The following is a 23,705-nucleotide window of genomic DNA, read 5'->3' as shown; positions in this document are numbered from 1 at the left end:
GAAAAATTGGAGGGTAGAAGGATGATAAAATGAATGAATGAGAAGAAACAAAATGAAATCAAATAAATGGAAATAGGGTGAAGGTGGAAGAGAGAATTCATTCTCTTAAATAGTTGAACTCAACGTTCAGTGCAGAAGGCTGCAAAGTATCCAATGGCAAGATGAGGTGCTGTTCCTCCAGCTTGCATTGGGATCCGCTAAGGCCAAGGACAGACATATGGACAGGAGAGCAGGATGGTGTGCTGAAGTGGCAAGCAACAGGAAGGTCAGGGTTTTGCTTGCAGATGGACCCAAAATGTTCAGCAAAGCGGTCATCCAGTTTCTGTTTAGTCTCCCCAAGGTAGAGTAGACCACATTGGGAGCAGTGAATACAATAGATCAGGTTGAAGGAGGTAGATATGAAGCACTGCTTCACCTAAAAGGGATGTTTTGGATCTCAGATGGTGAGCAGGGAGGTGGCGAAGGGGCAGGTGTTACACTTTCTACGATTGCATGCGAAAGTGCAATGTACAGAGAGTGAGGCATTGGGCATGATGAAGGAGTGAACCAGTGTGTCTCAGAGAGAACAGACTCTGCAGAACACTGAGGGGGGGGTTGAGGGAAAGATGTGTTAAGTTGTGGCATCATGCTGAAGTTGGCGGAAATGGCGGAGGATGATCCTAATGTTTTAGCATCCCAATGTATGGATTTTTTATTCCATGTTGCTATTAAATTTGATTTAATGAATATCATGGCCATCACTGCATTGAAATTTTAGAGAATTTTCTGAGGGACGCTTCGTCCTACGTCAGTTTTGGCAACAAACCAAAAATTGTTGCCCGCTGGCTTACCTGCGCAAAGACCTCATTCCTCTAGGATGCACACAATTTTAGGTTGATCATGCTGACCATATCTTAGTTGTCTCCAAGCCACCAGAGAAGACACTCAAATCTGCAGGTTCAAGTCCCACTCCTGAACTTTAGCACAAATATCAAGGTTGAGACTCACCTACAGTAGTGAGGAAGTGCTGCACTGCCCAAGGTGCTGCCTTTAGGATGAGACACTAAACCAAGTCTGCATGCAGCTGTCTGCTCCATGGTGCACCACCCTGGCAGTGGTTAGCACTGCCACTCATAGAACCAGGCATCAGGTTCGATTCCCGAATTGGGCCACTGCCTGTGTGGAGTCTGCATGTTCTCCCTATGTCTGTGTAGGTTTCCTCTGGGTGCTCCAGTTTTCTTCCACAATCTGAAAGACATGCTGGTTAAGTGCATTGGCCATGCTAAATTCTCCAGAGGAATTTCATAGTAACTTCATTGCAGTGTTAATGTAAGCCTACTTGTAACAATAATAAATAAATTTAAAACTTAAACCTACTTTGAAGGAGGGAAGTCCCCTCTGGTGTTCTGGCTGATATATATCTCTCAATCATCATCACAAAAAGCAGATTACCTGGTCACCATCATGCTGCTGCTTGTGGGAACTTGCTGTGCACAAGTTGGCTGCTGTGTTCCCTACATTATGTGGAGATGCCGGTGTTGGACTAGGGTAAGTACAGTAAGAAGTCTCACAACACCAAGTTAAAGTTCAACAGGTTTATTTGGCAGCACGAGTTCCTTCTTCAGGTGAGTGAGGACTTGTGTTCACAAACAGGACATATAAAGACACAAACTCAACTTACAAGATAATAGTTGGAATGCAAGTCTTTACAGCTATTCAAGTCTTAAAGGTACAGACAATGTGTGTGGAGCGAGGGTTAAGCACAGGTTAAAGAGATGTGTATTGTCTCCAGCCAGGACAGTTAGTGAGATTTTGCAAGCCCAGGCAAGTCATGGGGATTACAGATTCTGTGACATGAATCCAAGATCCTAGTTGAGGCTATCCTCATGTGTGCAGAACTTTGCTATCGGTTTCTACTCAGCAATTCTGCGTTGTGTGTCATGAAGACCACCTTGGAGAACGCTTACCTGAAAATCAGAGGCTGAATGCCTGCTGAAGTGTTCCCCGACTGGAAGGGAATACTCCTGCCTGGTGATTGTTGAGCGGTGTTCATTCATTCATTTTCGTAGTGTCTGCATGGTCTCCCCAATGTACCATGCCTTGGGACATTCTTTCCTGCAGCGTATCAAGTAGATACCTATACGTAGGTAAGCAACCTCTGCAAGACATGCCAGATCATTGACATGGATGCCATCATCTCACGTTGGAACACCATCCACCAGGTACACGGTACATACTCTTGCAATTCAGCCAATATTGTCTACCTGAATAGCTGCAGGAAAGCATTTCCTTGAGGCATGGTACATTGGGGAGTCGAAGCAGATGCTATGATAATGAATGAATGAACACTGCTCGACAATCACCAGGCAGGAGTGTTCCCTTCCAGTCAGGGAACACTTCAGCAGTCACAGGCATTCAGCCTCTGATCTTCGGGTAAGCATTGTCCAAGGCGGACTTTACGACACACAATGCAGAATCGCTGAGCAGAAGCTGATAGCCAAGTTCTGCACACATGAGGATGGCCTCAACCAGGATCTTGGGTTCATGTCATACCATCTGTAATCCCCACAACTCTCCTGGGCTTGCAAAATCTCACTAACTGTCCTGGCAGGAAACAATACACATCTCTTTAACCTGTGCTTAGCCCTCTCTCCACTCACATTGTCTGTACCTTTAAGACTTGATTACCTGTAAAGACTCACATTCCAACTATCATTTTGTAAATTGATTTTGTGTCTTTTTTGCCCGGTTTGTGAACACAAGTCCTCACTCACCTGAAGAAGGAGCTTGAAGCTCCGAAAGCTAGTGCTGCCAAGCCTGTTGGACTTTAACCTGGTGGTGTGAGACTTCTTACCTACATTACAACAGTGCATTAAAAAGTACTTTATTGACAATAAAGGAGAGGTAGAGATAGCGGATGGGGAGGGACTGAGTTTACAGCAGCTATAGGGAGTTCACAAATCTCCGCCTCTCTTGCAGCCAGTTGGAATGGGGACTTCCCCATTCCAGGAAATGTGCCGCTTTCTCCCAGGAGGTGAGTCAGTCCCGAGGCGGGGAAACAGAAACTTTTACATTTCCTGACCAAACTGCATCAGGGTTGTTGCATCAGAGCCGCGCGTCATTGCTGAGAATTCATCACTCTTTTCCTGGACAGGAAATCTCCGTAATCTCAAACCTCGCAGTGAGTTTACTGAAAGCTCACATAGTGTTTTACTTGGGCCGGAGTGAGTTTGGAAGATGTGGAGAGGTGTGCTGAGAGCCGGGAGCCTGCTGACTGGCAAATGTCCCACTCCGAGCTTACTGAAAGGCAGCCCAAAGCGATCCCTGTGTAGCAGAGTGAAGCAGGAAGGCGCTGCTGTGAAAGCAGCACACCCCAGTGAACAAACTAGGACACCTGAACTCGGTAAGGATCATCGAGTCAGTGACTGTTTAATACAACAAAAAATAAAAGGCAATGATGATAAAATACTCAGCTGCTCTGACAGCATCTGGGTCCAAAGAAACAAGTAACGTTTCCAGCTTTTATCAAAACTGGGCAAGTTAGGATTGTATAAACGCAAATTACTGCGGATGCTGGAATCTGAAACCAAAAGAGAAAACGCTGGAAAATCTCAGCAGGTCTGGCAGCATCTGTAAGGAGAGAAAAGTGTTGACATTTCGAGTGTCTTTGTCAAAGTTGGCATAAGCTTTGAAAAAGGGTCATCTGGGCGTGAAAATCAGCTCTTTTCTCTCTTTACAGATGCTGCCAAATCTACTGAGATTTTCCAGTGTTTTCTAAGTTAAGATTATAATAGGTTTTAATCACGTGCATAGAGGGACAAAAGAGTTGTGTGGAAGTCAGGAGAGGTTAACTTAAAGTGTGGAAGGGCCACCGGGACTGTAATGAGGTAGGTGAAAGATGACAGGGGAGCTGGAATTTTACCAATCCAGTGGCAACAGGCTGGGAGCTGGCAGAGTGGCACTGGTGGGCATCAGGAGGAGGGCCCAACAAGTTCCTACCACCCAGCCATTTTCCCAGTGACAGGGGAGTAAATTGGGACTCCTAAAGACCGCTTCCCAGCTCCACAGGGTTTTGTCCATGTTGTGTTAGGGGGTGGGTTTAGGGAAACCACTCCATGTAAGGAGACAGTCAGTAAAACCTGGCAGCTTCCCAGCAGATTCCAGGGCTTCACTCCTCTTTGGCCATAAAGGAATCCCAAACAATATGCCTGTGGAGGTGTGAATGACAGAATGATGAATAACTGGTGTCCAAAGGCAGAACTGAGAACAAAATGAAGGCAGCAGGTCCAGACTGAAATTGTTGAACTCAAGTGTTGAGCTCAAAGTTGTCAAATACAAGGTCGCTAGATGAGGTGCTGTTCTTGTGTTTTTATCAAGCTTCATTGGAAGAGTGCAGATAGCTGGGGACCGAGAGTGAGAACACGGTGAAGAATTAAGGTGACAAGTGACCAAAAGCTCAAGGTTTATGTTTTCAGACTGTTTCACAAAGTGGTCACCTAATCTGTTTTAGTGTCCCAAACGTAGAGTACACCAAACTGAGCACGAATACAGTCACTTAGATTGAAAGAAGTACACATAGATCTCTGTTTAGTTGAAAGGACTGCTTGGGGCCTTGAGGCAGTAAGAAGAAAAGAGATAAAAGGGCAGGCATTGCATCTCCAACACTTGTATGAGAAGTTCCCATGGGAAAGGGCTTTTAGATGTGACTGAGGAGTGGACTAAGGGTGGCATGGTGGCACAGTGGTTAACACTGTGTGGGTTTCCTCCTGGGTGCTCCAGAATCCTCCCACAATCCAAAGATGTGCAGGTTAAATGGATTGGCCAGGCTAAATTGCCCCTTAGTACCCAAATATATGGAGATGAGTAAATGCACAGAGTTATGGGGATAAGGCAGAGGGGACGGCCTAGGTGGAATGGTCTTTCAAAGAGTCAGTGCAGACTCGATGGACTGGATGATCATTTTCTATACTGGTGATTTTATGGTTCGATGATTCTACGGTATACAGAGGGAACAGTCCCTTTGAAATGCTGATAGGGTGTTGAATGGTAGTATCAGACTGAAAATTGTGGAACGGGCAGAAAATGATCCATAGAATAACGAGACTTGTAGAAATCATAGAAACCCTACAGTACAGAAAGAGGCCATTCAGCCCATCGCGTCTGTATCGACTACAATCCTACCCAGGCCCTACCCCCATATCCCTACATATTTACCCACTAATCCCTCTAACCTATGCATCTCATTACATTAGGGGCAATTTTTGGCATGGCCAATCAACCTAACCCGCACATCTTTGGACTGCGGGAGGAAACCGGAGCACCCGGTGGAAACCCACGCAGACACAAGGAGAACATGCAAACCCCACACAAACAGTGACCCAAGCCGAGAATCAAACCCAAGTTGCTGGAACTGTGAAGCAACAGTGCTGACCACTGTGCTGCCGTGCCACCCATTGAAGCTAGTGGGGTTGAAGTTTTCATTCCTGTTTCTTCCTGCTGCATAGCTTGAGGGTATCTCCAATATCTTTTATTTAAAGGATCCAGTCTGTTACATTTACCTGTTGGTACATTAACACAGGATATTTTGGAGGGTTTCCCATGCAGTTATTAAAAGGAGCTGTGGGAAGGATAATGAGTTTTGACAAAACATTTGCCGATTGCTAATCAAAGATGGATCGCGTCCGGAGGGAGGCAATGCACAAATCTCCAGAGAACGGAGGGAAAGACGTTCCCAACGCCGCTCTCATCCTGATGGCCACCTTTGTGAGCGGCTGCATCAAGCTGTGCGTAGATCCTCGGTACACCAACAGCAAGTGCCACTACTTTTTGAGGTTCTACCTGCCCCGAGTGTTACGAAGGATGGGTCTGGCCACACTGCCGCGGAACGCTCCGAGTAGTTGGACCGTACCGCAGCACCTGTCCTTCGTGGAGAAATTTTTCCGCAAACACACCTTTGACCACACGGCGATTAAGCAGTGGTCAGCGCGTAAGGTCCTTGGGGCCCTGAGAGAAAAGGAGACGGCGGATCCTGTCGGAAGGTTCCCTGAGCAGACTGTCAGTGTCATCTGGCAGAACGCCTCATCACCAGAACTGACAAACAAGCACCAAGATCTGGCTTGGCTGGTGGTGAGAAGGGCACTCCCCGTCAGATCCTTTATGCACACTCAAGGTCTCAACAGAACCGCACGCTGCCCTCGAAGCGGCTGCGGGGCTGACGAGACGGTCGCACATCTCCTTGTGGAATGTGCCTTTGCAAAGAAGGTCTGGAGCGAGATGCAGTGGTATTTGTCGAGGTTCGTCCCGAGCAGCTCGGTGACACAGGACTCTGTGCTCTACGGGCTGTTTCCGGGAACGCACACCGAGACAAATATCAACTGCTGCTGGAAGGTCATCAACTCGGTGAAGGACGCACTTTGGTCCGCCCGAAACTTGCTGATCTTCCAGCTGAAAGAACTGTCCTCGACCGAGTGTTGCAGACTGGCACATTCCAAGGTCCAGGACTACGTGCTGAGGGACGGGCTGAAGCTTGGGGCAGCCGCCGCAAAGGCACAATGGGGAAAGGCCACACTGTAAGGCCTTTTAACGGAGGCAGACCGAGGGCCCGGGAACTGCAGGATACCCTCGACCTGCGTAACTGTGTGCCAATCTGAGCACTAACGGCACACAGTAATCTTTTGAGGCGTGTATATAGTTTTTAAGTATTGAAATGTAATCATGGAAATTAGTACAAATATGTAAATATTGAGACATGGACATAGCTTTTTAAGTACTGAAATGTAGTCACTGTAGTTTGGACAGATCTGCAAAAATGTTTTGATTCCGCATTGTTTTGCTACTCGAAGCCCTGTACATTGTAATAGATTACTTGAGATTTTTATGAATAAAGTATATTTTTGGAAAAAAAAAATTTGCCGATTGCTAAAAGAGCCAGGGGTACGATGGCAGAACTTTTTATTACACAGCCTGTTGATAGGGTCTGCAATATACTGCCAGGAAGTAGATTCAGTAAAAACTTCCAAGAAGGAATTGGATAAATTCACATGAAGGTAACATTTGCAGGACAATGGGAAAAAAAGAGGGATGTGGCTCTAATTGGATAATTCTTTCAAAGAGTTGGCACAAGCACAGTGGGTTGAATGGTCTCTTGTGTGCAGTATTCTATGAACATTATATTTACTCAACAGGGCTTATCTAATTTGTATTGGTATTCTTATCTGGCAGAGCGAATATAGTTTTCTTAAATTTGTGCTACATTAAGGACCCTAATGGCACACAGCAGGCTGGGCTGGATGTCAGCAGTTAGATGAAATGGCTGTTCTGGCCTTGAAATGAGATGACCTTTTCTTAAAAACCCTTAAGTTTCTTGTTTTACAGGAACTGCATTAACTTAAAAAGTAGCACCGTAAATGTTAGTTGCCCAATGTTGCCCAATTTCCTGAATGCAGGGTGTAAACAGAGGGTAAACAGAATGAGAGGTGTGTTGGTAACACCCAATATCTCACCAAACTAACCAATTTTGATTTCTGAGCTTGGGAACGAAGTGTCAGCAGTTTACAATTTCTAGTTATTTTTATGTGTAGCAGAGGAGTGGGAGATATTGGAAATGAACCCAATTAGTTATCTTGTACAATTCCCAACACATACACCTAAACACACATGCCCATGTTCATGTACACACACACACACATTCCCACCCACACATACCCATACCCACCTCCACATACCTACCCACACACAAACATGTGCACACACCCGCCTACACACGCATACCCACAAACAAACACATCTACACACACACATGCTTTTGCCCTCAATACATTCATACACACTCTTGCCCCCCACAACACATCTGCACACATATCCACACGCATACCCACCCATACACAAACACACACACACTTGCACTCACATATCCACGCATGCCCACCTACACACACACACCCACATACACAAACCCACAAGCACCCCACACACAAACATACATACTCACATACCAACACACATTTACGCACACATCACCACAGCCCCTACCTCCACCACCACCTACCCCCATCAGATATGTCCACCCAGAAAGCATCACATTATCCGAAAACAAACAATCTCTTCATTACCAAATTAGATCATTGTTAACTGTCAGTTAAACAATCTTTTTCCCCATTTCTAGAGATAATTAGTAAATAAAAATGTTAATACATAGACTTTTTAATGTCCCTATGATTTTCCTTTCTAGGAGGATCAGCAATGCACCCACATTGTGAGAAACAGATACACAGGTACAGACACAAGCACACACACAGAAAAACTGGCACTCAAAGACAAGCACTTAGATACTGATACACACACACACACAAACGGATACACAGGTACAGACACAAACGCACACAAGGGAGGCGGTGGCATAGTGTATTGTCACTGGACTTGTGATCCAGAGAGCCAGGGTAATGCTTTGGGGATCAGGGTTCAAATTCCATTGCAACAAATAGTGAAATTTGAATTCAATAAAAATCTGGAATTAAAAGTTTAATGATGGTCATGAAACCGTAGTCGATTGTCATAAAATCCTATCAGGTCACTGATCTGCCATCCTCACCTGTTCTGGCCTTTATGTAATTCCAGACCTACAACAATAACCAATCTCTAAAATGTTCTAGTGAGGCTCTCAATTCAAGGGATGGGCATACCCCATAAATGGACTAAAACAAAGATGCAGTTAAACACCCAACCACTCCATACACAGACACAGAAACCCAGACTATTGTAAACATCCAAACAAAAACACAACCATACAAACCAGCACACAAACAAATGCAAATTATAGAGAGAGCATTGAATAATGATATGGGACATTGGCACAAACTAATTTCCAGAGGCTTTGTACCACGTTGTAGAGCTGTCACTGTCATGTGTCAGCACAGACTGGGGATCAGAGATAGAATTGTTCAGGTATGACTAACCCACTAACACGAGGTAGGTCGTTCACCACCCAATCACTGAAATGTTGATCAGTGGGCAACTTAATAGTCTAAAACTGAGAGCTTTGTCTGCTGGCTCAAAGGGCCCAGTCATGCTGTGTGTCGATTAGAGAATTGGAGCCATGTTTTTGAAACCCTGAACCCACGTTGGCATTTTGTGAGCCCCACTACCTGGACTGAAAGTCACAAGATGTACAATGACTGACACCTGCTTCTTTGCTGTATAATTGTGCCAATATCTGTACTGCCTACCCTGATTGAGTCACTTCCTGTGAATGAAATTCTGGAGATATTGTCGCGTTCTATGCTCCCCTGAATATGGGAAAACCTGCCTAAAATATATGCATCTGAATTTCTGCAGAGCTGAATCATAATCCCTTCTCTCTGCCCTTTTCCAGTGTCCCTATCTCTTCCATTTTCTGATTTCCCCAATCTCTCTCTTTCTGCCCCATTGCCACCTTAAAACTCTCTCTCCCTTCCTCCTCCTACTCCCCCTTCCTTTCCAGCACTTTTCCTACCTCCTTCTCTCCCTATCTTCTCTCTTTCTCCTTTCCCTCCTCTTTATCATTATGAAGAAAACTCCTTACATTCCAGCTGATGGGAAAAACTAATAGTTCAGTCTTAGGGACACCCAGAACCTTCCCATTTCCCTGAAGAATGGACCACTTCTGTTTATAATTCTCATTTAGAAAGTAGTTTGTTTTTTCAAGTTGGGCAATTTTCTTTTGCCAGCATAACATTTACTGCAAGTAGAAAAAGTAATGAGCACTGTGGTATACAGTAAAACCAGAACTTGACAATGACTGGAAAATTGAGACTAAGGAAGCTATACAAGGAAGTCTCTAAAGTGATCTGCCCCTACTTCCTGTCACTGCCTGGTAGCAACAATTTAATGCTGTAGTCAGTCTATTACAAAGAATAGTGATGGCTTCATTGTGCAATAGCCACTTGGCATTTCTAATGACAGACAATGATTTGTACAGTTATTAAATGTGAAGCAGCAGATAGAGTCCATAAATTTTGGTTGAACTTCAATTAAACTTTGCTGACTGAAGTGGGACGACTATTGCAAAAACAGAATTGGGCTGAGGGATGGGCAGTGAAGAATATATTTCAACATTCTCCAAGCTGAAGTGATTGCTCAACCTTTCAACAGGAAACGTCTGAAACATTAGACAACATATATGACCCACTCAGACGATAGGCAATCAATTTCATTTCACTGCATGGTCTGAAATAGTGCCTGCTTGTGTTATAGCTACCACATTTAGAAGCTGGAAGTTTTACATATGGTATATCACTGAGGTGGGGGGGCATGGAGACGTGGGGGGGGGGTGCGTGGTCAGTAACCTGAGGACCCAGGTTGAAAATAATTGGCAAAATGCCAGAGGAAAGATGACAAGAATTAGTTCTAACATAGAGAATTGTTACAATGTGGAATGCAGTCCCAGAAAAGCAGGAGTAACATCTTGTAATAGCTTTCAGGAGGCAGTTAAAAAATCTGTAAGGGCAGTGGGGAAAGAGCAAGGGAATGTCTTTCATTGGAAAGACCTTTCAGAATGCCACAACAGTCAGGATAGACTGCCTGACCTCATTCTGTGCTGATTGATTCTGTGGTTTGAAGTGTGAGAAATGTAACAGTTCTTGGAAAGGAAGGTCTCTTCACTGAGGGAAATATTTTTATCATTGAATATTTAATCTCCTAAATGCCTTTCTGATTTCCAGACTCTGCTCCAAAAGCCTCTTAGCCGTATTCTAAACTAGGATATATCGTTCCTTCCACATGTAAGCCTTTTCTTGAGTTCCATGACCAGAGGGTTTGACCTGCTTGACTCCCCTCATACCTAAGCCAATGCAGCTCTTGAGTTCAGCAGCCCAGTTTGGCAATAACATCTGATGCCTATCAGGAACCCCAGACAACAGTGTTTCCCAAGAGGGGGGTGGAGCCCGTGGTGGGTGGTTGGAGTGGGATGAGTCTTTGTGGCTGGCTACCTGCCTCTCCTCCAAGGTCTTGTCTCTGCCTAGGAAGCTTTGTGGAGGGAGAATGCAACGCCCACAGAAGTGGGCCTCTTCTACAACCTGCAGGGTTGCCCTATAAACATTGGAAATGACATTCAAATATTACTACTAAGCTTGATTTGTGTTACTTTTGGTTTGTTAGCTTTATGTGGAGCATTTTTATTTTATTGGTGGAAAGTCAGAATAGTCCTTTGTGATGCTGAATTTTGTCAGCTGACTCTGGGGCAGCTCAGAAATTGGTTCAACTAATAAAGGCCCAAAAGCACCAACCCAAATGGTTGTATTGTGGGGTCCAGTTTGCAGTTGGTATCGTCATGCCCATATTTCTTTTACCCTTTGGAGAATGGTGGGGAATGTGGTAGAAGGATTTCTGAGCTGATTATCAGCCATTGAACCATGTTAAATGCTCCTTCCACGGCCAACAAGCCCTGGTGTTGGATTTCAACTTCTGGTCCAGTGGTAGAGGCGCTATCAGTGTGCCTCAAGGCCTCCTACGCTGTCACGTTTGACTGAGGGAGGTGGGCCAAATCAGAGGTACATTTTCTTAATTAATTGCTTCTATTGATTGTTCAGTCAAACTTCAGTTCTAACTGTATTTGTATTTCTTAAAGCTTGTTCTGCATACAAACTTCAAGGCCGAATACCTACAGCATTAGATAAGAGGTTTCTTTTGTGGTCTGGGCGTTTCAAAACTGAACAGGATATCCCAGAAATGGTTTCGTAAGTAAACATTTGACTTGTCAATAAACCACAATCTATCTAGTTTTAGCCATCTAAATTGCTTATTGACTCCTTTGCACCAAAATGGTTATATTCCCAAAATAATGCAAAAAAAAAGGAGGTTCTGAATTTGGATCTTGGGAACATGGTTGATTTTTGAGGGTAGGGTAGGTTTATTGGGAAAGTGTGTCTTGGTCTCATTTTCTGACTGGCAATAGCTGAGCTTTGATTGATTCTCCCCTCACGATATACTTTTCCTGTGCATTTGAATCTTCGTAACAAGTCTCACAACACCAGATTAAAAGTCTAACGGGTTTATTTGGTAGCAAAAGCCACTGGCTTTTGGGCCTCTGACCCTTTGTCAGGTGAGTGGAGAGTTCTCACTCACTTTCCACTCACCTGACAAAGGGTCAGAGGCCAAAAGCTTGTGGCTTTTGCTACCAAATAAACCCGTTAGACTTTTAACCTGGTGTTGTGAGACTTCTTACTGTGTTTACCCCAGTCCAATGCCAGCATCTCCACATTTGAATCTTCCCCAGGGCACTGCCATTAACACTATTCTTTACTGCAATTTGATGGAAAGCTGTGTGAGAGTGCAAAATGAATTTAAAATATACAAATTTTTTGCTGATGGATCTAGAACATAAATAAATGCTTTATACTAGTAACAAGACAGTGGGTAAATTATTGAATATAGGCAGGCTGTCCAGTAGATTAGTGTTGGGTTTGACAGAATTATTTTGAAACAACATTTTAAAAAATCAATTGTAAACAAAAGTTACAAATAAACAACGTTTATTCTTTCCCCCCATTGAACATGCTTCCTCCAGAAAATCACAAAACTGATTTCAAACCGAGTTAAGTAGGCAAACTGCATTACTTAGCAGGAATGGACCAGTGCTTTGGTCCATCCTCCCCTTTTAAGGGTTTTTTTTTTGACAGTATACCTCCAACAGGAGGACAGTGTATCTTGCAAACTGTGAATGGCCAGGCCATAATTTCAGGATGAAGTCTAGATTGTGGGATCACTCCTAACTTAGAATCATATAATTCCTACATGCGGAAGGAGGCCATTTGGCCCATCGAGTCTGCACCAACCACAACCCCACCCAAGCCCTATTCCCCTAACCCCACATATTTACCCTGCTAAACCCCTGCCTGACACTAGGGTTAATTTAGCATGGCCAATCAACCTAACCCACATATCTTTGGACTGTGGGAAGCAACCCATGCAGACACAAGGAGCGTATGCAAATTATCGGAGGAGCCTTCTTTCAGATAAGATGTACAAGACTGAGGCTCCGTCTGCTCTCTCAGCCAGGCATCAAAAGCCAGGAAGCTCTCCCAAATATCTAACCAACATTCATCTGTCACCCAATGCCTAAAACATGATAACTGGCCTTTAGGACATTAATGTTTGCAACATCGTCTTATGTGCAAATCAGCTGCCAATTCCTACAGTACTGCAGTGACTATATTTTTGCAGTAACTAATTAGCTGTGCAGTGCTTTGGAATATCCTTGTTAATGTCTTGTCAATTGCATTGTAAAGGTTAAGAGAAACGGCTGATCAGTATGAATTGTCTTTGAGCATATAGGGGACAGCTGAGACATTGGGTTGAGGGTGAGGAAAGCTGTATTGCTGATGAAGTCAACACTCTCAATAAGGAAAGTCTCTGTGTCTTCGTTGGGTTTTGCTAATCAGCTTGGATCCTATTAACAGTCCTGAAGTTATGAACAGTCCTACTGAAGTGATTGTAATAAGCTCAAATTATTGTGTAAAAAGTGGAGATCTTGTCACTTATTGCAAATTTATTTCAAAAAATTGTTCACTTTACGCATCGAGCTATTTCATCTGTTCAGTGGGTATGTTTTGGAGCAACCTTCAAAAATATATTATTGCAAAATGTCTATTTAAATGGGGTATGAGGATGTTGATTATGATATATAATTTTAAATTAATGCAGGTTTTGGTTGCAGGACCAGGAGTTCTGCTGTGTTAAGTGGGTGTGAAGGCTGAGAGATGCATGTTTGTTGAGTGTATGTAATTCGGGTGAGCCTGTGCCACACAGAAACCCAGTGCACATTCTATAGGCAGAAAATAGAAGTGGGGAATTGAATATTTGATGTGGCAGTTATTTGTCTCTTCACATGGGAATCTTTTTGGAAATATTTTCACAGGATTGAAATGCTTTATGCAGCCAGGAACAAAATAAGGGTCCAAGTCTGCTACCTGATGATTGGTTTGACAGTTGTGGCCTGCCTCGTCATGGTGGTTTCAGGAAAGAAGGTAAGTTCATCATCATAAGCAGAGAGACTGCTCAATATGCCTGTTGCTTAATCATTTTATACCCCCTGCCTCAGCACAATCCCTATCCCCCTTCACCCACCCCATCTCTAAAGGAAGGACACGATTAAGGAGAGTTTATATTTGCTATATTCTATAATTCAGTTTTAACTCACTAATCTCCACGATGGGGCTCTGATTTCCTTTGTGCTGCCGTTAACCCAGGAACCTAGGATATGTTGTCTGCTTTATGCAGATACCGCTGTACTCTTTTTAAATCCATGTGAATGGTCTCACGGAACTATTCCAAAATAGCAGGACCATCCTCCCCGGTGTCCTGGCCAATATATATCCCACAACCAACATCAAAGAAACAGCATATCTGCTCATTTATTTTATTGCTGTTTTGAGGAACTTCGGATCAGATGTCCACAGCTCCAGAGAGTTGATAAAACACGAAAAATGGTGGGTGGGATCCAGGTGCAGAAGTCCTGCCTCTATTCCCAGCTGACATCATTTTTGTCAGTGAAGGGGATCTAGGTGGGAGTCACATAGAATGATACATAAATCTGCTTCAAAAAGAGGCAATCTTTGTCATTCCAAGTGCCTTAGCCAACAATGTGGCAATCACAAATGTATGGGGGAGAGGTAAACACTCTTTGAAGGGCAGATAAGGTATGTCTAAATGCTATGATGTGATGTCATTTAAATACCCAATCATTGAAGCACGAAACAAAAGATCAGTTTGCAACTGTCAGTTATATAACAAGAAACAGTGGCTGCTGGATTGCTTTGTTTGACAGACCTTCTGGTATCGATTAGAAAAAGAAACATTAGCCATCTGTACTTGCAGTTTCAATAAAGCTCATCATTGAGGTTTCCCAATAGTTATTACAACTGCTGAGCCCATTGTGAACGCTTGGCTTGTGTTTTCATTGGCAGTTTTGCTGAATGGAAGTGTCTTTTTAACAGATTGAGCATTTGAGGGGATTTAAAATCTTTGACCAGGTTTCATAAATGAGAGTGTTATTTCTGTATTAAATGAGGCTGTATTAGATGTTAGAAGTGTATGTTTGACATTTTCACCTTGGCTCTGAGGTCTGCTTGTAGGATCATTGGGTGAGTAGCAATGAAAGTGACATTCCAAAAATAGCCCATTGGGTGTAAAGCACTTTGGTATATGCTATCAAATAGGTGCTATATAAATGCATGTTCTTTCTTTACAAGTGCATTGGAATGAAAATAGTTATCTCATGCTCAGATCCTTCTCAACCATTCAAAGTGAAGGTCAGAAATATCCAACCTGACTTTTTGTCATAGTTACACTGCACTGGCTGTGAAGTTCAGTAGATTCAAGCGTATGTCCTGGAGGTATCCTCACCCCCAGCTTGGCTTCTGCAAGTTACAGTTGTGTGTCAATGTATGCCAATTGACAGCAACAAATGGAATGTAAATCATTTGCAAATTAGCAGAGGTGAATTATAGCTTTAGGCAACAATTGTACAAGTAGAAAATCATATGTTTGAGGAGGATATTTAAAGAGGAATACAGTAACTGTGCTAGAATAATCAAAGAATCACAGGATCCCTACAGTGCAGGAGGCCATTTGGCCCATCAGGTCTGCACCGGCTCTCCAACAGAGCCCTATCTTTGTAACCCCACATATTTATCCCAATAATCCTCCTAATTTACACATCTTGAGACACTTGGGGGCAATTTAACATGGCCCTAACCTGCACATCTTTGGACCATGGAAGGAAACCAGAGCACCTGGAGGAAACTCACGCAGGCACAGGGAGAAGATGCAAATTCCACACAGTCACCCAAGATTATAATTCAACCCAGGTCCTTGGCACTGAAGCAGCAAAGCTAACCACTGTGCCCTTGTGCCCATATGCTAACCACTGTGCCACCATATTGCTCACGATATGTTAACCATTGTGCTACTATACCAAGCACAGACTTGCCACGCTGTATTACATGGAGTGCAGACATTCTTTACTCAATCCATGCATGGTCTGTATGCACCGCAAGCTAAATCAGCATTTATTGCCCAACCCTAATTGATCTGAGAATGTGGTGGTGAGTCACCTTCTTGAACCACTGCAGTCCATCAGCTGTGGGTACACAGTGCTAAAAGGAGGGAGTTCCAGGATTTTGACCCGGCACCAATGAATGAACAGCAATATAGTTCAAAGACAGGATGGTTGCTTGGACAGGAACATACAGATGGTGTTTCCATGCATCTTTTGGCCTTGTGATTGTAGGTGGTAGAGGTCACAGGTTTGGAAGGTGCTGTTGAAGAAACCTTGTCAAGTTGGCAGAGCAATATGTAGAGAGTACACACTGCTGATACTATGTGCAATGGTGAGGGGGCAAATGTTGATTGTGGTGTACCTGGTGCTAATTAAGTGAGTTGCTCTTTCCTGAATGGTGTTGGAGCTGCTCCAGGCAAGTCAGGATCTTTCCACTACATCCCTAGCTTTCTGTCCTGTAGATCGATGGCAGACAGGCTTTAGGGAGTCAGGAGGTAAGTTACTTGTGTCAAAATTCCTATTCTCTGAGCAGTTCTTTTGTATGGCTTGTCCAGTTGCTGACGCCCATGATGGTGATAGTAAAGGTTTCAGGAATGCTATGCTGTTAAATGTCAAGAGAGATGCTTACGTTCTCTTTATTGGGACACGATCATTGCCTGGCGCTTGTGTGATGCAAATGTTTCTTGTCACTCATCAGTCCAGCATTGTCCAAGTCTTGCTGCATGCGGAAGTAGTTTGTTTCAGTATCTGAGAAGTCACAAGTGGTGCTGAACATTATGCAGCCATCAGTGAACATCCCCACTTCTGATCTCAAGGTGGAGGGAAGGTTACTGATGAAGGAGCTGAAGATGGCTGGGACACTACCCTGAGGAACTTCTGCAATGAAGTCCTGAAACTGAGACGATTGACCTCCAACCACCACAACTATCTGCCTTTGTGTTACGGATGACTGCAACCAGTGGAGAGTGACTGGTGAGAGCGGGGAAGCCGTGATGAACTGGGTGGGCCGCCCCCCCCCCCCCCCCCCCCCATGGTGCCAGACTGGGTGGGCCGAAGCTAAATTGAATGCAGTTTATGCTGGAACTCGCAAACCATCAATATCTGTGAACTTGTGCTATAGTCCATTTCAACAAATTAAATTTCTGCTATAGAATATCTCCCATGTGATACCAGAACAAAAAGTATTCTGGTGGCTAGGTACTAATCATTGTGTATATTACATTAAGTGTGCTGTTTTAAACCCTTTCTCTCTCTGGTGAGAAGAAAATGAAAGATCCCAAGAATAAATTGCGGTACTAATGGTGAGAGTGCAGACTGTGAGGCTGTCACCTTTAGCGCTGTTGTGCATTGAGAATTCTGAACATGATTTGATAACAATGGATGAGGGATGGCAGAGAGAGTTAGAGGTGCCAAGGGAACTGGGATGTGGAGGCAAATGCAAAATTCCAGGTCAATAAATTCTAGTAATGAGACTAGTCTGGGGAGAATGCAGGTCCCTGTGGGATTGAGTAAGGATGAATAAGAGTGAGTGAACCTGCTAAATCAGTAGGTTTATGCAGCCTTTGGCGAGCAAGGGCACTTTAATATCGTACATATCCGACATTTGACAGCCATCATTGGTGCCCTGAGACATGAAGTTACTGAAACAGATGGTTCTAGCTAGGCAGAAGAACCAGCCCCTTCATCTAGAATCTTAAAGACGGGTAGAAAGAGATTTGAGCTTCACCATACATCAACCTGAAGGGGACAGTAAACAGTGGGGCTATTACAACAAACTGCAACGATCGAAGGGTAGTACTATAAGTACTATATTTAGGAAGGGCATGGCCATACTGAAAAAATAGACACATTAGACAGTTACGGCCAGAAATTACAGTCCACAAGACAATCACCGTGAGGAATTACAGTCCCATTAGAGAGACACCGCTGGGAATTACATTCCATTAGAGAGTCACTGCTGGGAATCACAATCCATTCAATAGTCTGACCCAGGAATATCAACAATTGAAATATCAACGATTAGTGCATTTGTTGAATATAGAAATAATATCCTGAAATGTTTCAGAGGTTTAATTAAAAGAATGGACTCAGAACTAAGGGAAATTAACACCAGGCTGCACAAAAACCTGACCAAGGAAGCAGATGGAATTATCAGACTGTGAAGTACAGGTTTTTGAGTGCACAATGATGGAGCAGAAGTGGCCATCTTGGAAGAATGGAGAGTTTGTGTGACCTGGTGTTGAAGGGCTGGTAAAGATGCTGGTGTTGGGCTGTGGTAAACACAATAATAAGTCTCTCAACACCAGGTTAAAGTCCAACAGGTTTATTTGGTTGCACAAGCTTTCGGAGCACTGCCTTTTCATCAGATGAGTGGGAATTATGCTCACAAACAGGGCATATATAGGCACAAACTCAATTTACAAGATGATGGTTGGAATGTGAGCCTTTACAGGTAATCAAGTCTTAAAAGCACAGACTATGTGAGTGGAGAGAGGGTTAAGCACAAGTTAAAGACATGTGTATTGTCTCTAGCCAAGACAGTTCATTAGATTTTGCAAGCCCAGGCAAGTTGTGGGGTTTACAAATAGATACACTGAGGTTGCAGAGAGTAGAAGGTGAGTGCTGGCCAGAACATTTTTTTAAATTCTTTAATGGTATGCGGGCATCATTGATATTTATTGCGCATCTTTAATTGCCCTTGAAGATGGTAGTCCATGTGGCATAGATCCATCCACACTGCTAATAGGGACTTTGATCCAGTGACAGTGAAGGAATGGTGATATATTTCCAAGTCAGGATGATGTGTGGCTTGGAGGGGAACTTGTGGATGGTGGTGTTCCCATGTTTCTGCTGCTCTTATCCTTCTAGGTGGTAGAGGCCGCAGGTTTGGAAGGTGCTGCCAAAGGATTCTTGAAGATTTGCTGTAATGCATCTTGTAAATGGTACACACTGCTGCTACTGTGTGTTGGTGGTGGATGGTGTTAATGTTTAAGGTGATGGTCAGGGTGCCAATCAATTGGCCTGCATGGTGCCGAGCTTCTTGCACTATTCCAGGCAAGTGGAGAGCATTCTATCACATTCTGGATTTGCACCTTGTAGATGGTGGACAGGCTTTGAGGGGGTCATATGTTCTTAGGAAGTGAGTTACTCACTGCAAAATTCTACCCTCTGACCTTCTGTTGTAGCCATATTATTTACATGGCTGGTCCAGTTCAATTTTTGGTCAATAATAACCCTCAGAATGTTGATAGTTGGGGATTCAATGATGGTAATGACGGATGTCAAAGGAAGAGTCTTCAATTCTCTTTTGTTAGAGATGGCCATAGCCTGGAACTTGTTTGGCATCAATGTTGTCTGCCACTTGTAACCCTTGCCTGAATATCCTTGGCATGCTGCATCAGCATGGCAAATGTAGAATGATTGAGTGGTGGTGATGTAGAGTTAAATGTTGTTTATGAATGTGGACAATGTTGTGTGGTAGTAGAAAGAAGAGATCAGGAATAGATCCATGGGCGAATCTGCAGTTCACAGTGCGGGAGCAGACAATTAACCTGGCTAGGGCTGCCATGCTTACAGTCAAATGGGTAAGACTGAGTCCAAACATACAATTCAACTGAGCATACTGAACAATGGAAGAGGGGAGGTGGAGGAGATTAGTGTTGTCAGCCATGCTAAATGCTACAGAAGTTGAAGAAAAATAATGCCATTATCACCTTTTGCGGAAGTTGACATTTGTAGTTTTGCTTTGGGCCATTTAAGTGCTGTCATCTGAACTGAAACCTGATGAGATTCAGAAAGGGACTTCAATGCAAACTCTACTATGTTTAAGGATTTTGGGGTAACAAGACATTGTAGTTGGAGTGATAATTAGAAAGGGGTAAGGGTTTGAAGGTGAATGTCTTGGTGGGGGTTGGGGATTCAGGCTGGTGATTGTTTTGATGGGGGGTTGACAGTGTATGAGCATGGGAGGATCCATAGTTCCGTTAACCTGAAATCAGTAATCAAGAAACTAATAGAATCAAAAACAAAATGGAAGATCTACCTTGATGAAAATAAATGATGAGCCCCATGGCTTTAGAAAGAGTCAGCTTCTAGAATGAAAAAGATCTTCAATAAGCCCTTGAAGTGACCTAGAATCCTAGAGCTGAATTGTCATTCACGGGTCAGGAAAACGAACTGGACGCTAATTCTGGATAGCAGGATATGCCCAATGCTAATTGGAAACGAGGAGCCAATTGAAGAACAGGGAGTGGGTTGGCTGTCCAAGAAGGGAAGGTGAGCAGACCTCTGTGCTGGAGAAGCAATGGGAAACGCTCCAGCAATCTCAGATTGGCCAACCAGTTGAGGTGAGAGTTGTTGATCTGGAGCTGAAGGCATCAAGAAGGTGACCAGTTAAGTTGTTAAAATTTTTAAAAGGGTTATAGTTGCCTGGGCAAGATTCTCAAGATCCAGCAGCCACATCTGTGGCCGGTGGACATTCTGGATGCATGGGTTGGAGGCCTTCACAACCCATCATCCCCTGGCACACTGTGTGTTGGACTGCACGTTTAGTAAGCGCAACAACAGTCCTCTTAATAGGTCCCATAATTAAGTTAATTGATTGAGAATTGGATACCCTTCATTTGCTGACAGGCAGCTGATCCAATCCTGTCCCCTTGGGAATGTATAGAATTGGCGCAACAGGCTTGCCCAGCTGCGAGTGAAAATTCAGCCCCTAGTCTCGCTGTACATTTACAGATAGCACCAAGATAGTATGTACTCAGAGGAGACAACTGGGGTGTCCATTGGCAAAAAAAGTGGACAAATGGAAAGTGTTGTGCATTTCAAATAGAAATAAAAATTGCATGAACAAGATAAAAGTGGCCCAGGGGAACTTTGAAAGAGGTAAATCAGAAGATTAATTTATTCACCATTCATATGGTGCAAACAATATGACAATGCAATAACAAAGTCAATATAAGGACACGCTACATTCCCCAATGAGTTACAGATTCATGTTGAAACTGGACAGTTCTCCAGCCTGGGTTGGTGCATGGAGTTCTGGTTGCTGCAATGTTAAGATTGTTATCCTCTCTAAGAGAGGAGCTTGCCAGGGTGACTGAGTATGTTAGGGTCTTCAGTTTTGAATATCCCAGAAGAAACTTATTGTGGTAACTTATAGGATAGGACAAGCAAAGTCAGAGTAACCCTTTCAAATGGACAGTGCAGTAGCATGTCGCAGATTCCGTTTTCTCATTCCCCGCACATCATGAAACTATTTCCCCCCTGTCGATCCCACTTAATGCTGCTTTCCAGGGTTTCCACGAAAAGGAAGTAACAATAATGACCCAGTGATGTTAGAGGACCTTGCTATGCTCTCTGCTGCCTCCAGTATGACTTGAAGCTCCATCCTGGTGGTACAGCTCTTCAGTGGTACAGCTACCTTAGTCTTGGGTGCTCCTGCCCCTTTAAGATCCTTCATTGGTGATGGTACTGCACACCACAGCACCATATTTCACACTGCTGGGCTCCACCTTGATGGTAGGTACCCCCTCTCCCACTCACCCTGTGCTGACTCATAGAATCCCTACAGTGCAGAAGGAAGCCATTTGGCCCATTGAATCTGCACTGACCAGTATCCCACCCAGGCCCTATCCCCCCAACCCAATGCATTGACGCTGCAAATCCCCCAACACTAAGGGGCAAATTAACATGGCCAATCCACCAAACCCGCACATCGTTGGATTGTGGGAGGAAACCGGAGCATCTGGAGGAAACCCATGCAGACATGGGGAGAACATGCAGTCTCCACACAGACAGTGACCCAAGTCGGGAATTGAAGCCGGGTCCCTGGCACTGAGGCAGCAGTGCGAACCACTGTGCCACCATGCTGCCCTCACATCCTAGCTCTGATGATAACCTGACCTGAAAACGCAGTTTCACATTGCTCTCTGTGCCAGTCTTTTCATTTCAGATTTTAAATCTGCAGTACTTTGGTTTACTTTTTAAGTTTAATTTAGCCTTTTTTTTTAAGAAAAGACCAAGTCGGCCTGCTGCAGTGTAGCTCAGTTTTAATCAAAGTGAAAACAACAACGGTCCTTTCAGTTCAACTGAAAACACAACCAAGCCAGTAAACCAGATACCTGGGAGATGAGTCAGGGCTGGATTGGGTTTGGAGAGGAGAAGGACCCCCTCCCCCCACCCACCCTTGCCCCAGCTCCATTCTAAAGAGCAGAAGCCTGGCTATCCTATGGTCTTCTGCTTGTGATTTCTGATGTAGTTTCCTGGAGTGCCGACTGTTTGCTCATCATCAGGAAATTCCCAAAAGCGAAGCTTGATCACAACATTTTGCATTCCTACAGTGGGCTGAATTTTACTTTCTTTCTCTGTCTTTTCTGCAGGCTTTTAAAAATCATGAGAATCTCACCAAGTGGAACTTGGAGAAAAAAGCCAAGCTGAAGGAACAGTTTGTACAAGAACAAGAACTGATGGCAGGAAAGGCGCAGTAACCGGGATGAGACTAACTTTACCAGTTTCTCAGCGGGTAGAATAATTGAAAAGGAGCAATTGGATTGGTTTTACCAATCGACAGTGGGTTCTCACACACATCAGCACACAATTGTAACAACCAGGGACTGGTACACATACTCAACAACAACTTAAGGGCTTGTTCCCCAAAAGGAACAGATTCACCTTAGTTTCCATTTTACACCCTTTAGTACTTTTTCCCATTCATGTTTACATTGTCAAATTAAACCAGATAATTATTGAGCATTTGATCAGTGAAATTCCTGTTCCATATTTAAAGTAGAGTTGTTAACTCATTTCAGAGATTAGTATCTGCCCTGATAACAGATTGGAGAATATTTTCCGGGTTAGTGTGTCCTGGCTGTAGATGCTCAAACCACACCTGTGGTAAATTATTAACCTTGTTACCTTGACATTTCTGCTCTATTGCTCAAAGTAAGGTGTTGGCCTCACCTTGACTTTGATCTGACGAAGCAATCTCACACGAACCACTCTCTGTGCCAGGCTTTTTACTTCAAATTTCAAGCATCTGCAGTATTTTGCTTTTTTAGTATAATTTAACCCTTTTTAAAACCAGGTTGGCATCCTGCAGTCTTGTATGGGTTTTAATCGAAGTGACTATCCGAGCAGTTCAAGTTGAAACAGCCTCGGTGAACCAGGCCACTCTTGAGGCATCACTTCAGCATATCCAACACTGTTCTCCCACACAGGGAAACCATTCTTTCATTGCAAGAGTCAGCCTTTAAGGCTAAATGTATATCATGCTTTGAATAGCAATGTTAGATCAATTTAATATTTGTAGCAGTCTAGATGCTAGAGGGTTAGAGGGTCATTGCTTTTTTCTTAATTGGTCGGCGCAACATCGTGGGCCGAAGGGCCTGTTCTGCGCTATAATGTTCTATGTAGATCAAACTAGATTGTCGTTGTGAATATCTCAATAAAATGTTATCTGTGTCCCATTGTCTAAATTTCTTTCAAATGTACCTTTAGTTCTGAAGCCACAAATATCAGTTAATTTTTTGTTGTTCTTGAGATGTGGGTGACACTTACAAGGTAGTATTTATTGCTCATCCCAAGTTAGCATTAGCTGACAAATGAGGCCATGAGAAATGGGGTGGCGCAGTGGTTGCACTGTGGATTTAAAACAAGGCCCGGATAGAGTGGACGTGGAGAGCATATTTCCACT

At 43.7% G+C, this 23,705-nt stretch overlaps 1 protein-coding gene across 1 annotated transcript; it reads left to right on the top strand.

Moving 5' to 3' along the window:
* The first annotated feature begins 3,047 nt into the window (after nucleotides 1–3,047).
* LOC145342634 (protein FAM162B-like) lies at nucleotides 3,048–23,473 on the top strand. The gene is made up of 4 exons (XM_080188181.1): nucleotides 3,048–3,382; nucleotides 11,582–11,690; nucleotides 13,871–13,979; nucleotides 22,393–23,473. Exons 1-4 carry the CDS (start codon nucleotides 3,217–3,219, stop codon nucleotides 22,498–22,500), a joined length of 492 nt encoding a protein of 163 aa, XP_080044307.1. The 5' UTR covers nucleotides 3,048–3,216; the 3' UTR covers nucleotides 22,501–23,473.
* The last annotated feature ends 232 nt before the right edge of the window (nucleotides 23,474–23,705 follow it).

This window comes from Carcharhinus amblyrhynchos, chromosome 4 (genome assembly GCF_965287045.1).
Source record: "Carcharhinus amblyrhynchos chromosome 4, sCarAmb.v2.hapA, whole genome shotgun sequence".
NCBI classification, from domain to species: domain Eukaryota; kingdom Metazoa; phylum Chordata; class Chondrichthyes; order Carcharhiniformes; family Carcharhinidae; genus Carcharhinus; species Carcharhinus amblyrhynchos.
Note: the sequence above shows the minus strand (reverse complement) of the source record. Positions and strands in the feature narration are given on the sequence as shown.